Genomic DNA, 11,562 nt, shown 5'->3' on the forward strand with positions numbered 1-11,562 from the left:
TTGTAGCGACATGTTAACCAACGTTAACACGTTCGATTTAGCGAAAACAATTGCAGTTTTCTACCGTTGACCATTGTATGACCATGCGAACATGATCGTAATTAACCATGATATATGCATGATATAAGGACATCATGGATATATGAATGCGTATGTAGTTTATGGAATTGGCACGACATTTCGAGCCGATTGTGTATAAAGGTTGTATGCATTAATAAGATATAGCGATTGGTTGATTTCTAAGAATTTAACCTGACAAAGTTGCGAACCAAAATTAAGGTGATCAATCAGGCGTGTGTCGTGTGAATTAGTTTAACGTAAATATATTTCCCCGAGCATGTTTGTCAATCCTGACTTCTCGTTAAAAACAATAACGGTTTTCACAATTTAGCGGGTCCTTGTTAAAAAATTATCGACCGTCGTTATTTTAAACGCATAATAACTAATAATAATTAGTGACAAAGTGTATATTTGTAAATAAGTGCAATGAATCGTGAAGGTGGGTTGACATTTTCTAATTCTATCGAATAAACGTTAGATAAAACAAGTGGCTTTCCAAAAACAAAAATGCACATACATGTAGAATTTCTCGTTCTGTTAACACTCTTTTCTGCATTATTGTGAAATAATTCTGTGGGTCCCAACCCGCGCTGTTGTTTTTCTTTTAGAGGAAAGAAGCGAATCGGAGGATGAACACGAGAAATCTAAAAGTCCTTCGGTGGAGTCTCAAAGATCTGCTAGAAGCAGATCTAAATCAAACTCCGCCAGTCCATCTCCTAGGTTCAAAAATCGTATTTATCTAAATAATTCGATGATAACATTTGTAGTGTAACATAATCTTTAAAATCTCTACTTTTAGATCCAATAAATCATCACCTACGCATCCACAATCACCAGCTTCTGTGCATTCCAATGGGAATTCTAGGAAATCGTATTCTAGATCACCTTCGCATTCGCCAGCACGAAATCGATCGACGTCGCCTTCCTCCGCAAAGAATCAGAGGTCTTCTAGATCCAGTTCAAAATCTGCTGGCAAAAGAAGCCCCTCGAGATCACCATCCAAATCTCCCTCTCCAGAGCCAGATGAGAAAGTTATACAAAGCGAATCGCAATCACCGCGTTCGGTGCATTCGGCAAAGTCGCCATCACGATCAAGAAGTTCTTCCATAGCGGAATCCAGGAAAAGTTCCAACCCAGCGTCTCGACAGAATTCACGGTCTAGGTCCAGGTCGACATCGCCTAAACGAAGTAACCCACCATCTAAATGTTCTTCGCCAAAAGCCAATTCCCGATCCAGTTCCAGATCTCCTTCCCCATCTGTACATTCTAAGTCGCGATCTCGCTCGAATACCCGCTCTCCCACCGGTTCTCCAAAAGTACCTGCTAGATCTCCTTCTAGATCCCCTTCGGGCAGTCCACGTCGAAAGTCACACAGTCGATCCAGATCTCCTTCGGGCAGTCCACGTCGAAAGTCACACAGTCGATCCAGATCGCCTTCGGGCAGTCCACGTCGAAAATCACACAGTCGATCCAGATCCCCTTCAGATGACAAAAAAGCACATTCTGTATCTCCAGCGCGTATTAGAAATTCTCGATCGCGATCGAGATCTAAATCCCAGTCGATAGACGGATCAAGGAAAGGTTCGCCAAGCTCCCGAAGAAGTTCTCGTTCAAAATCGCCGACGAATTCTCTGGATGGTAGACGTAAATCGAAATCCCGATCGAGATCTGCCTCGGGATCGAGGAGACAATCGCCAGCCTCGTCTCGGAAGGGATCCCGGTCTAGATCACCTTCCGCGGAGCCCAAAGTATCGTCCCACTCAAAGTCAAGATCCCGGTCAGGTTCTCCGCGAGCATCACGGTCTAGATCACGCTCAAGATCTGGTTCAAGAAAATCAGCCTCAAGATCAAAATCAAGATCGGTATCAGGATCACGGAAAGGAACACAATCTCCCAGTTCAAGGAAAAGTTCTCGCTCTAGATCACGCTCTAGATCTAGCTCGAGATCGTCTAAATCCAGATCCAGATCTAGATCCAGATCCCGTTCCCGTTCCAGGTCGCGTTCTGGATCGCGATCGAGATCCAGATCGCGCTCGAGGTCTAAATCACGTTCAGTATCGAAATCCCCCTCGAGATCCCGTTCAGGTTCCCGTTCTAAATCGAGATCGCGTTCTAAATCACGATCAAGATCAAAGTCGGGGTCAGCCGCTGGATCTAGACATTCCTCCCGATCTAAATCTCGGTCGAGGTCGAGGTCTCGTTCAGGATCAAAATCTAGGAGGTCAAGAAGCCGTAGCGAGGATTCCGACGGCGCTGTTAGAAAAAGAAATAGAGTTCTCTCTGATTCTGAAGAAGATGTCGGTGGGATTAAGGCATCGAAAAAGTCGAAACACGGAATATCAGACTCGGAAAATGAAGGCGACGCTGAAGTCGCGGAAAAGAAGAAGGATGGCGATGAGCAGGAAGGAGAAGCCGAGGACAGAGACGATACACAACTTGGGGATGGTGCGGTTATCGAGCAACAAGAGAACGAGGATTCTGACGATGGAATCATCCCACAAGGAGGACTGTAAGTCGATCAAGTATAACGTTCAATAGATCATAATAATATAATGGAATACAAGTTTTAATTATAATGTTAATGCGTATTATTTTTAACGCATGCTTACTAGGAACAGCAGATACATGTAAGTAAAAGCATATGATGGAAGTCTGGCAATTATAATGAAAAAATGATGGATAGTTAAATAAGAAAACTTTTGCCCATAAAAGAATTTAATAATTCATGGACGTTGTTGACAAACAATACTTTGGTTTTCAGAGACGATTCACTCTCGGACTTTGATCGCATGTTGGCCCGCAAAAAAGAAGAGCAATCTCGAAGACGTAAAAGGAAAGACATTGATATAATAAACGACAATGACGATATTATAGCTTTACTTTTGTCCGACATGAAAGCTGCATCGGAGGAAGATAGAAAATTAAATCAACAGAATAAACCTGCGACAAATAAAATCGCCATGTTACCGAAAGTCTTGTCGCAACTTAAAAAGCACGACCTACAGTTGGCTTTTCTGGAGCATAATGTGCTATTGGTATTGACAGACTGGTTAGCTCCAATGCCCGATCGATCTCTACCCTCTTTAAAGATCAGAGACAGTCTCCTGAAGCTTTTATGGGAGGTAAGTTAAGGTTCTACCTTATCCGGTTATACATATAGGCGGTATAAATTAATACAATATTTATTTCAGTTTCCAAGAATCGACCAGGCTTCTTTGAAGCAGTCTGGCATTGGCAAAGCTGTGATGTATCTTTACAAACATCCAAAAGAGACTAAAGAAAACAAGGAACGCGCAGGAAAGTTAATTAACGAATGGGCACGTCCTATATTTAACCTGTCCGCCGACTTCAAAGCGTTATCAAAAGAAGAAAGAATGCAAAGAGATTTGGAACAAACTCCTCAAAAAAGAAGAAAAACCGACGATGGTAGCACTTCTCAAAAGTCACAGGATATTAACAAAGCTTTGAAAGGAGACGCCAAGTATGCATTTGTTAGAAGTTTACTACGAAAACTCAGTTGGTCAATTTTTTCAGAACATTAACGAATATGTTTATATAGACAGTTGAGACCTGGGGACCCAGGTTGGGTTGGACGAGCTCGAGTTCCCAGACCTTCTAATAAAGATTACGTTATAAGACCAGACTGGAAGTCTGATATTGATATTAGTAGGGTAAATATAATTATTTCACGTGTAATTATTATTAAAACGATAATGTGCAACCATTAATGTGACATATTTACAGACCTCTAAGAAACAAATGAATAGATTCGAGAAGCACATGAAGAATTATATAGATAATAAAAGGATAAAGGCAACTAGAAGAGCTGTGGATATATCTATCGAAGGACGCAAAATGTCTTTATAATAAGAATACTTTTAATCAGTATATTAAAAATGTTGTATAAGACTTGCAAGAACTGTATAACTATTATACAGTTGCCCTATGTTAAATTGTATATGTTAAAATTGTAATTGTAACTGCGCTCAATAAAAGTTCAGTAAAGCTACAATTAAAATTCCAGTAGACACTTATCCTCATAGCTATTTACTAAAGTAACATGTCCCCAGCTAAAAATTTAAAGTTATTCTTCCCGCTTGTGTATTTTTATCATTTACATTAAAACACTTACATTGCTTTAATTTATTTAAAATGAAAATTTCCTGTTTTCATAATGGAAAATGGAATTTTTAATTCGATATAACTTCATGTATATATTAAGTTTGAATATTAAGTAAGTAAAACATCGTAAATATTTATAATAACATCTTTTTATATATAATTACTTCGCATTGATAAGTTTTTAAACTATTTTTCAGCATTCTATAAATTTTGAGACACGATTCGAAAATTACATGGCTGCATTTCCGACTTGGCCGAAAGTAGCGTGATCTTTTTCCGGTTTACCGTGCTACAGTACACGCCGCATAATGAAAGCCAAGGGTGAAGTAAGTAAATAATAACAGTTCTACCTAAAAGATTATAAATTTAACCACTGCAGAAGATTATGTGCAACTATTATATCTTAATTTGTTTTAAAAAGTCGTCCAAAACGGTTAAAATAAAGTTGAATTACGTGTTAACGCCAACTTAACCTAAAATGGCATGGTCGTCGACACATGGTGTTGGAATCGTGTTTTAAAGCTTCATCCTTAATTATTCTTTGTTAAATTGAAGCGTATAACAAAATACATATCAATTTTATTCAGATTAATTTCTGTTTTTATCCGTAGAAACAGTATATTTTTCTGCAGCAACCCTTATCGCCGCGTATAATACTTACGCTTGAAGTTAATTTTCATCAAGAAAGTTGTTTGAGGCGTAAAATGAATGACTGAATATTACTGATGACATGGATTTCTTACTTCACAGCTGAAGGAGTTCGAAGTAATCGGTCGTAAATTACCGACCGAAAAGGAGAAAACCACACCTTTGTATAAGATGAGAATATTTGCACCCGACGATATTGTTGCAAAGTCTAGATTCTGGTACTTCTTACGTCAGCTCAAAAAGTTCAAGAAATCCACCGGAGAAATTGTATCTCTCAAGCAGGTAATCGTCAAAGGAATCATTCTAACGTTGTTACAAGTATTTACTGGATACTTTAAATTCTATGTACCATTTTACAGATTCCAGAGAAGACACCGATCAAAATAAAGAACTTTGGAATTTGGTTAAGATATGATTCAAGATCCGGAACCCATAATATGTACAGAGAATACCGAGATCTTTCTGTCAGCGGAGCTGTGACGCAATGTTACAGGGATATGGGAGCTCGTCATCGTGCACGCGCACACTCCATTCAGATTATCAAAGTCGAAGTTGTAAAGGCTGCGAATTGCAGAAGACCTCAAGTCAAACAATTCCACGACTCTAAAATCAGATTCCCACTACCAAAACGTATTCACCACAAGAATCGTATGCCCCTCTTTAGTGTTCGAAAACCCCGTACCTATTTCCTTTAAACATTATCAACTAAGGGTTTTGCCTACTGACACTAAATATTCTATTGAAAAGGAAATAAAAGAACGCTTGTTCTAATGTACCGCCTCTTTTCAATTTGTCCAGCTCTATCCTCACTTTATGCACACCTGTAAAGCAATCATATTTCAAGTATTTACAAAAAATATAAACATGAATATCTCTGTTTTTTTCGCGATGTATAATAATGTCACGTTAGAATTACTTTGCGTAAGGCCACCGTTAAAACTATTACGTATATCTGTATACGTTTGTCACCAATGATTCAGAAAACTGGGCAGATCACATGTGTCACATCAGATGATCAGTGTCAAAATTTCCACGAAAGTGTAATACGTAAGTACCATTCCTTTCGTGCCGTTCGATAAATCAATGAATTTTACGAATAGAAAATTCATTGAAGTGATCTTGCATTGAATAAAAGAAAGTAGAATGGTGTCCTATGATTACGTTTAAATATCGTTACGCGATAGGTTATGTAGTTGACTCATCCTTAAATAATACAGAGGATTCAGATATGTGATTTGTTTACTAATACTATCGAAGTTGAATAACATTTCTATCGGCAGAATTGCGAAAAATATTTCGAGGCAAAGTAACATCGTTTCCGCAACATCTGTCAAACCGACTTTTATGTTGTCACTTTATTGTAGACAAAAATGGAACAGGCTATTGACGGCGCAATGACTACTCGAACGATATTTGATGAAAAAAGCGAGAATGGATTAGTTCTTGCTGGCAAGTATATGCCTGAGGAGCTACAGGCAGAGATATTCTGTCACGTTGATTATAAGTCTCTCTTAAATTGTCAATTAGTATGTAAACGTTGGAAGATTTTAATTCAAAGTTACGTTTGGCGTAAAAAAGCAGAAGTAACGCTCGGCCGATTACTTTTGGTGGATAAAGATGCGCATTGGCATACATATTATCTAATGTGTACAAAGAAACCCTTTGAAAGAAACTTTATAAAAAATAGCTCCGGGGAACTTGGGAAGAAAAAATATTGGACGATCATTAGCGAGGGTGGTGATGGATGGGCAGTGGAAAATCCTCCAGTGGGGGTTCCACCCCTACCAAACAACGATCCTGTCCTTGCAGGACAGTCATTCTGTTTTGTAACTTCTTATCGCACTAGCATCAAGGTACAAACAATTAATTTGGAAGCCGAAGGACTAACACCATATGTTTTAGACAGCTGGCAACCTCCAATTGTGGTATTGTAAAATTCTTGACAAGTTCTGTTTAATGCAACGCTTCTGTAAGAAATGTTATCTCAACTGTTTACGTTCGCAGGTAAGCGAATGGTATAGTTGTCGATGGGACTGTCCAGCTGTTTACAACTGTAGCGCCAAATTGTTAGATCAGAATAATAAAACCATAGATAACTTTCAATTTACTGATACTCTCGAAGGAGAGAAACAAAACAAATGGCACCAGGTACCTACGGACACGATGATCTATGCGTTTTACGATAGGATGAATCATACATGTATTGAAACAGGTAACGCACGAGTTTACAAACTATGGACCTGGACTTAGAAGAATTTCATTTTATCACGGAGGAATGGATCAATCGTTTTGGAAGGAACATTATGGCAGTAAAATGGCAGGTGCCTGTGTTTACATGAAAATTCCCATTGCACGACATTGCGACGACGAGGACAGTAATGTTTTGTTAAATATGGACTAGTAAATAATTTTAATACAGGGTAAGTATGTTAACAAAAAACTATAATAATGTCCGGGCAATTAGAAAATATATTTTCAACTATAAGCTTTAACACCGAACATTGTATTTATAAGTTCATACATTACATACTGTAATAAAATTGTAAGCCTAGATTGGGAATATTTGTTGGAAAGTATATAGAAATTATAATGCAATGTCAATTGAAAGCACGAATTGAGGCATGATATTGTATCGGGTGAGCAAGAGTTTGTAAGAATTTGTATGTATATAGAGGATATAAGCAGGTTATCATATTTTATAAATGTTGCGTAGAAGGAAGGAAGAGTCTTTAGCGACGTATTTTAAAAAACGTTCGTAAAAAAATGCGAGGAACGATTTGGGTTTGAATACAAAAGAGACATGAAGTTAAATATACTTTAAACTTTAAATCCACATGTACGATTTCAGAATTCTTGCTTATGTATTTAACGAATGCAATTTGAATGCTATTTCGATTAAATTTTGGGGTGCAGAATCTTGATAACATACGTACAACTCCTTTGGATGAGGAGTTGTATGTAGTCGTCCAACAACCCAGTAAGTTACATTGTCCCATTCAAATAGAACACCGTGTTCTTTAACAGCGATTAAACTCTTATTAATTACAGTTTTGTCCATATCGGAATTCAACATTTTTTTGAACCTTACTGTATTATGTAAAAGCCTGTGTATGATATGGACACATTTGTTAAAGTTAACTAGGATCTTGTGATCCCTTGTTAAATTTTCCAATGGTTTTGAAGATAGAAGAATTCCTTCAACCATATCCAAATGCACATAGTGATATAAATAATTTTTATCACCAGTGGTCAATACTTTGGATGTTAAATATTCAGCTTGATTTAATAGATTTTCTCGTATATTAGATATATCGGTGCTTAAAATTCGGCAGTCATTCTGTAATAATATATTTTATATAAATTATATATTTATGTAACACGCGCGAACTACAGATTGAAATTATTATCTTGTAGAATAAATGAATTTACCTTGTACATGTCAATGTCGGAGTCACTGTCATCAGAATATCTTGATCCGCTAGCAACTTTTTCTCTTGTCGCTCGTCTTCCTAATATAGGCATTGCCTCGTCGCTTATTTCACTAATTCCGCCTGTTCCTTGACTTAACGAATCTTCTGATGTATGCAAGGAATATACTATAAACAAAGTCATTACATTATCTTTTTTAATAGAGAATAATGCGGGTTAATAGTGTCACTTACCAGATCCTAAAACCATAGGACTTTCTTCCATACTACGCTTCTTTAAAATCGAAGGTATCTCCGGGTTCTTTTTGTTAGTGGTTAAAGTATAAGGCGATCTGCTAGGCGAATTTTGTACATCAGTTGACTTTATAAGGCCCAAAAGATTTTCTGTGATGCTGGATGACGACTTTACCGATGCATAATCTTCGCAAGCTATTACTTCTGGTCTGGTGTTGGAATCAATCCATTTAGCTGCGAGAGTTGTCACTCCTATCTTTTGTATGTGCTTTAGAGTTTCTTGAGCTTCTTCTACATAAAATACATCTGGACCAATAGTTTCGTTATATCTGTGACGTTGAAAAAGTGAACAATTTTAAAAGTATGACACCTGTACAACGATGTAGATTCAGGAAATTTGAGATTATTACTTTGCGGTACATCCGCCGGATTCCAAAAGAACCGCTAATAAATCGTGCCCGTATCCAACAACAAGTAAAAACCACTTTCCATTGGGGACCAGTGGCTGGTTTCTATTATTTTCCATATTTCCACGACTACACGATGAAGGATAAACTTTCTTCCAAATGACGAGACACTTTACAGATTCGTTGGCTACCAAATTTAAAAGGCATTTGTGTCGGAGATAAGAATCTACTTCGATCAAGTCATCGTGAGTTAAGTGAGACCCAAGAAGATAATGTTTATGGTAGATACAGCTGCCTAGAATTGTATACAGCCGTTGACAATCCATTGGGTCTTCGTTCTAAGAAAGTGAAATGATTTTACATTAGTCGCATCCTTTACGGAAGACACTGTGTAATGTAGGTATAATGCATACCCAATCTCTGTAGTCCATGGCTTCCATTTCACTTAAAGCAGCATCAATTTGGATTTGTGCATCTCTCGGTAATTCTACGAAATTTGCAACTGAAAACGTACTTCTAAATTTGTAACTTTCCATGCTTTCGATATCATTGGGAATTTCTACGCAACGATCGGTCGATGCAACGTTGTTTGCGCTTTTTATATCTAGTAATCGGTGAAAGATTAAAATAAAGAAGTGATCTAAAGAGGAATGATTCTCTTGAGGTTTGAAGCATTTTGTCAATGATTGATACGTGAACTCTAGAGATCTGACTATGTCGGCTGATATATTCACCGCTTCGTCGGAAGTGCAACTGAAAAAACCGAAGGTAGCTTAAAATGAACGTGTACATATTCTTATGTTACATAAATATGTGATTAATACTAACCATTTCTTTGGTAACGCTATTAAGAGTAATTCTTCATCGCGAGGTATGTATACAATGTGAATCTCCTCTTCTGCTACCTTTATGGTAGTACTATAAAAGTTGTACTATAAAATGCGATTGTGCATATACTAAAAAAAAAAATATATCGACAACTGGTATAAATATTCAATAATACCTAGTAGGCTGTAGACCTGTTATTCCTGGTAATAAGTGATTAAGCGTTATGAAAGCTCCTCTTGCTGCGCACAAAATGGAATTAGTATTTGTGCTTTCTGATCGAGGAAATGTATAAAGAACGCCTTGTAATTCTGGGCCCATTTCTGATAGTTCTGTGATTCGAAGGTATAATACACCAAGTGGATAACTTAATATTGACTGCATTAGCTCTTTAGTGTCCTCCTTGTTCATTAATCTCTGTACCAACATAGATTGCTAATCATAAAAATAATATCTTATTTTCATTTATAAAATTGCTCTGTTATACATAAATTGTATAAAATTGTAATTACCTTGGGACAATTTAATCCTGGCAATTTTGCTGTAACATCGATACCCGCCACTCTTTGCAATTCTAATGTTACCTGATCGATTAATGAAAGTGAACTATAATAAATCAATTGGTAACTTTACAAATACAGTAATTATAATTCTTACATTTGTGGAAAGAGTTATTTCTGATAATATGTGATCCAAATTTTGGTATGTTACATTATTTGAACTTATGCTTCGCAACCAATCTCCAATTTTAATATTTTTATTTTTCATTGCCTCTCCATCTGGTATAAATCCAGCAACCATAACTCGTGTTTTATCTGAAAACACTCCTGGAGTAATTCCAAAATATGCTTCGCACAACGTGGCTCTCCTTCCCAATTTATGTCTCCTATCTGGATCAACCCATAATGTAACTTCTCGAATTTCCCCAGCCTAAAGTATTCATATACTTTCGAATAAGATGCACGTTTCTATCAGAAGTAGTTACAAAAATAATGAAAATGCTTTTACCTGAAAATCCCTGAACGTCACTTCTTTAATCGTGTTCCCTTCTTTCCCCATATTTCCTACATTGCTTGACGCAGTATTAGGATTACATTTTTTATTTCTTGTGCTCCAGCGCTTGCTCTCTTTACGTCTTATGAGTCGCATTAGTTTCCCAGCTCTGGTGCTACGACGTCTTGTTAATTCTGGCTGTGAATCTTGTTGTGCTTCCCTAAACAAGGGCTGATCATCGGTTATACTCTCCGCTACAGATTCTATGTAAAATAATTCTCCGGTAGGTGTAATTTCTGATTCCCATTCTGCTGTGGAACTGTAAAAATATAAAACATATTAAATATTAAAAATAAAAATATATTTAATTGATTATGAAAGAGTTATTCAAATTTCAAGTACCTATTTGTATCCGAATAATACGATCCAGTACTTGACCCACTATCACTTGCCCACCAGTCATGCTCATTATCATTTTTTACATTTTCTATAGGACAAATTTGATCGGTATATTTACATTGTGATTTTACTATGACATGTTTAGAGCTTGCTTCATCCATTTCTTCTTAATACAATGTCCTGGCTTGAACACAACACTTCGTATAATACAGTTGTGTATATTTTATAAACCAATAGACCTTTTTAAAATATAGGAGAATCGTGCTTCAAATTGCTATTGTATTTCATTGGGATAAAAACATTTTTTTCGCTTCACTCTTATAAGAAGAGGTTGGGTTAAGGAATGATTACCTGAAGACTTGAATGCACGAGTAGGAAGGGTGGGGGTTTGAAACACCTTTCCCCTTAATACAGTGTACAGGACTTGGGAATAAAAGACGATAGAT

The 11,562-nt window shown here is 37.0% G+C and overlaps 4 protein-coding genes across 10 annotated transcripts; 3 read left to right on the forward strand and 1 right to left on the reverse strand.

Annotated features, from left to right (window-relative positions):
- Window positions 1-126: 126 nt before the first annotated feature.
- Window positions 127-4,078, forward strand: LOC143368959 (uncharacterized). 4 transcript variants are annotated; one of them, XM_076812221.1, is made up of 8 exons: window positions 127-499; window positions 669-780; window positions 860-2,569; window positions 2,673-2,687; window positions 2,822-3,182; window positions 3,252-3,551; window positions 3,624-3,731; window positions 3,805-4,078. In XM_076812221.1, exons 1-8 carry the CDS (start codon window positions 487-489, stop codon window positions 3,925-3,927), a joined length of 2,742 nt encoding a protein of 913 aa, XP_076668336.1. In that variant the 5' UTR covers window positions 127-486; the 3' UTR covers window positions 3,928-4,078. The 4 variants fall into 4 exon arrangements, with proteins under 4 accessions (XP_076668336.1, XP_076668339.1, XP_076668337.1 ...); XM_076812222.1 differs by having other exon boundaries at window positions 129-499; window positions 3,252-3,541; window positions 3,620-3,731; XM_076812224.1 differs by lacking the exon at window positions 2,673-2,687 and having other exon boundaries at window positions 128-499.
- Window positions 4,079-4,379: 301 nt separating this feature from the next.
- Rpl18a (ribosomal protein L18A) lies at window positions 4,380-5,602 on the forward strand. The gene is made up of 3 exons (XM_076812257.1): window positions 4,380-4,508; window positions 4,933-5,112; window positions 5,190-5,602. Exons 1-3 carry the CDS (start codon window positions 4,491-4,493, stop codon window positions 5,523-5,525), a joined length of 534 nt encoding a protein of 177 aa, XP_076668372.1. The 5' UTR covers window positions 4,380-4,490; the 3' UTR covers window positions 5,526-5,602.
- A 135-nt stretch (window positions 5,603-5,737) lies between these two features.
- LOC143368969 (F-box only protein 44) lies at window positions 5,738-8,265 on the forward strand. 4 transcript variants are annotated; one of them, XM_076812253.1, is made up of 4 exons: window positions 5,738-6,136; window positions 6,195-6,755; window positions 6,835-6,978; window positions 7,043-8,265. In XM_076812253.1, exons 2-4 carry the CDS (start codon window positions 6,201-6,203, stop codon window positions 7,229-7,231), a joined length of 888 nt encoding a protein of 295 aa, XP_076668368.1. In that variant the 5' UTR covers window positions 5,738-6,136; window positions 6,195-6,200; the 3' UTR covers window positions 7,232-8,265. The 4 variants fall into 4 exon arrangements, with proteins under 4 accessions (XP_076668368.1, XP_076668369.1, XP_076668370.1 ...); XM_076812254.1 differs by having other exon boundaries at window positions 5,738-5,881; XM_076812255.1 differs by having other exon boundaries at window positions 5,738-5,877.
- In (inturned planar cell polarity protein) lies at window positions 7,590-11,476 on the reverse strand. The gene is made up of 11 exons (XM_076812220.1): window positions 11,120-11,476; window positions 10,733-11,036; window positions 10,382-10,654; window positions 10,237-10,308; window positions 9,903-10,159; window positions 9,728-9,817; window positions 9,313-9,652; window positions 8,903-9,237; window positions 8,493-8,821; window positions 8,260-8,426; window positions 7,590-8,167 (listed from the first exon to the last, which is right to left on the reverse strand). The coding sequence occupies exons 1-11, from the start codon at window positions 11,275-11,277 to the stop codon at window positions 7,688-7,690; spliced, it is 2,805 nt and encodes a 934-aa protein (XP_076668335.1). The 5' UTR covers window positions 11,278-11,476; the 3' UTR covers window positions 7,590-7,687.
- Window positions 11,477-11,562: the final 86 nt, after the last annotated feature.

Source organism: Andrena cerasifolii, chromosome 5, assembly GCF_050908995.1.
Source record: "Andrena cerasifolii isolate SP2316 chromosome 5, iyAndCera1_principal, whole genome shotgun sequence".
NCBI lineage: Eukaryota > Metazoa > Arthropoda > Insecta > Hymenoptera > Andrenidae > Andrena > Andrena cerasifolii.

Coding starts and splice junctions, on each gene's coding strand:
- LOC143368959 (XM_076812221.1), top strand. Junction 781..859: donor TCCGCCAGTCCATCTCCTAG/GTTCAAAAATCG, acceptor CTCTACTTTTAG/ATCCAATAAATCATCACCTA. Junction 3,552..3,623: donor GAGACGCCAAGTATGCATTT/GTTAGAAGTTTA, acceptor TTATATAGACAG/TTGAGACCTGGGGACCCAGG.
- Rpl18a (XM_076812257.1), top strand. Junction 5,113..5,189: donor AAATTGTATCTCTCAAGCAG/GTAATCGTCAAA, acceptor ACCATTTTACAG/ATTCCAGAGAAGACACCGAT.
- In (XM_076812220.1), bottom strand. CDS start 11,277: ATGGATGAAGCAAGCTCTAAACATGTCATAGTAAAATCACAATGTAAA. Junction 10,655..10,732: donor TGACGTTCAGGGATTTTCAG/GTAAAAGCATTT, acceptor TGAATACTTTAG/GCTGGGGAAATTCGAGAAGT. Junction 9,653..9,727: donor ATAGCGTTACCAAAGAAATG/GTTAGTATTAAT, acceptor CGGTTTTTTCAG/TTGCACTTCCGACGAAGCGG.
- LOC143368969 (XM_076812252.1), top strand. CDS start 6,201: ATGGAACAGGCTATTGACGGCGCAATGACTACTCGAACGATATTTGAT. Junction 6,756..6,834: donor GCTGGCAACCTCCAATTGTG/GTATTGTAAAAT, acceptor TTACGTTCGCAG/GTAAGCGAATGGTATAGTTG. Junction 6,979..7,042: donor AACAAAACAAATGGCACCAG/GTACCTACGGAC, acceptor GTATTGAAACAG/GTAACGCACGAGTTTACAAA.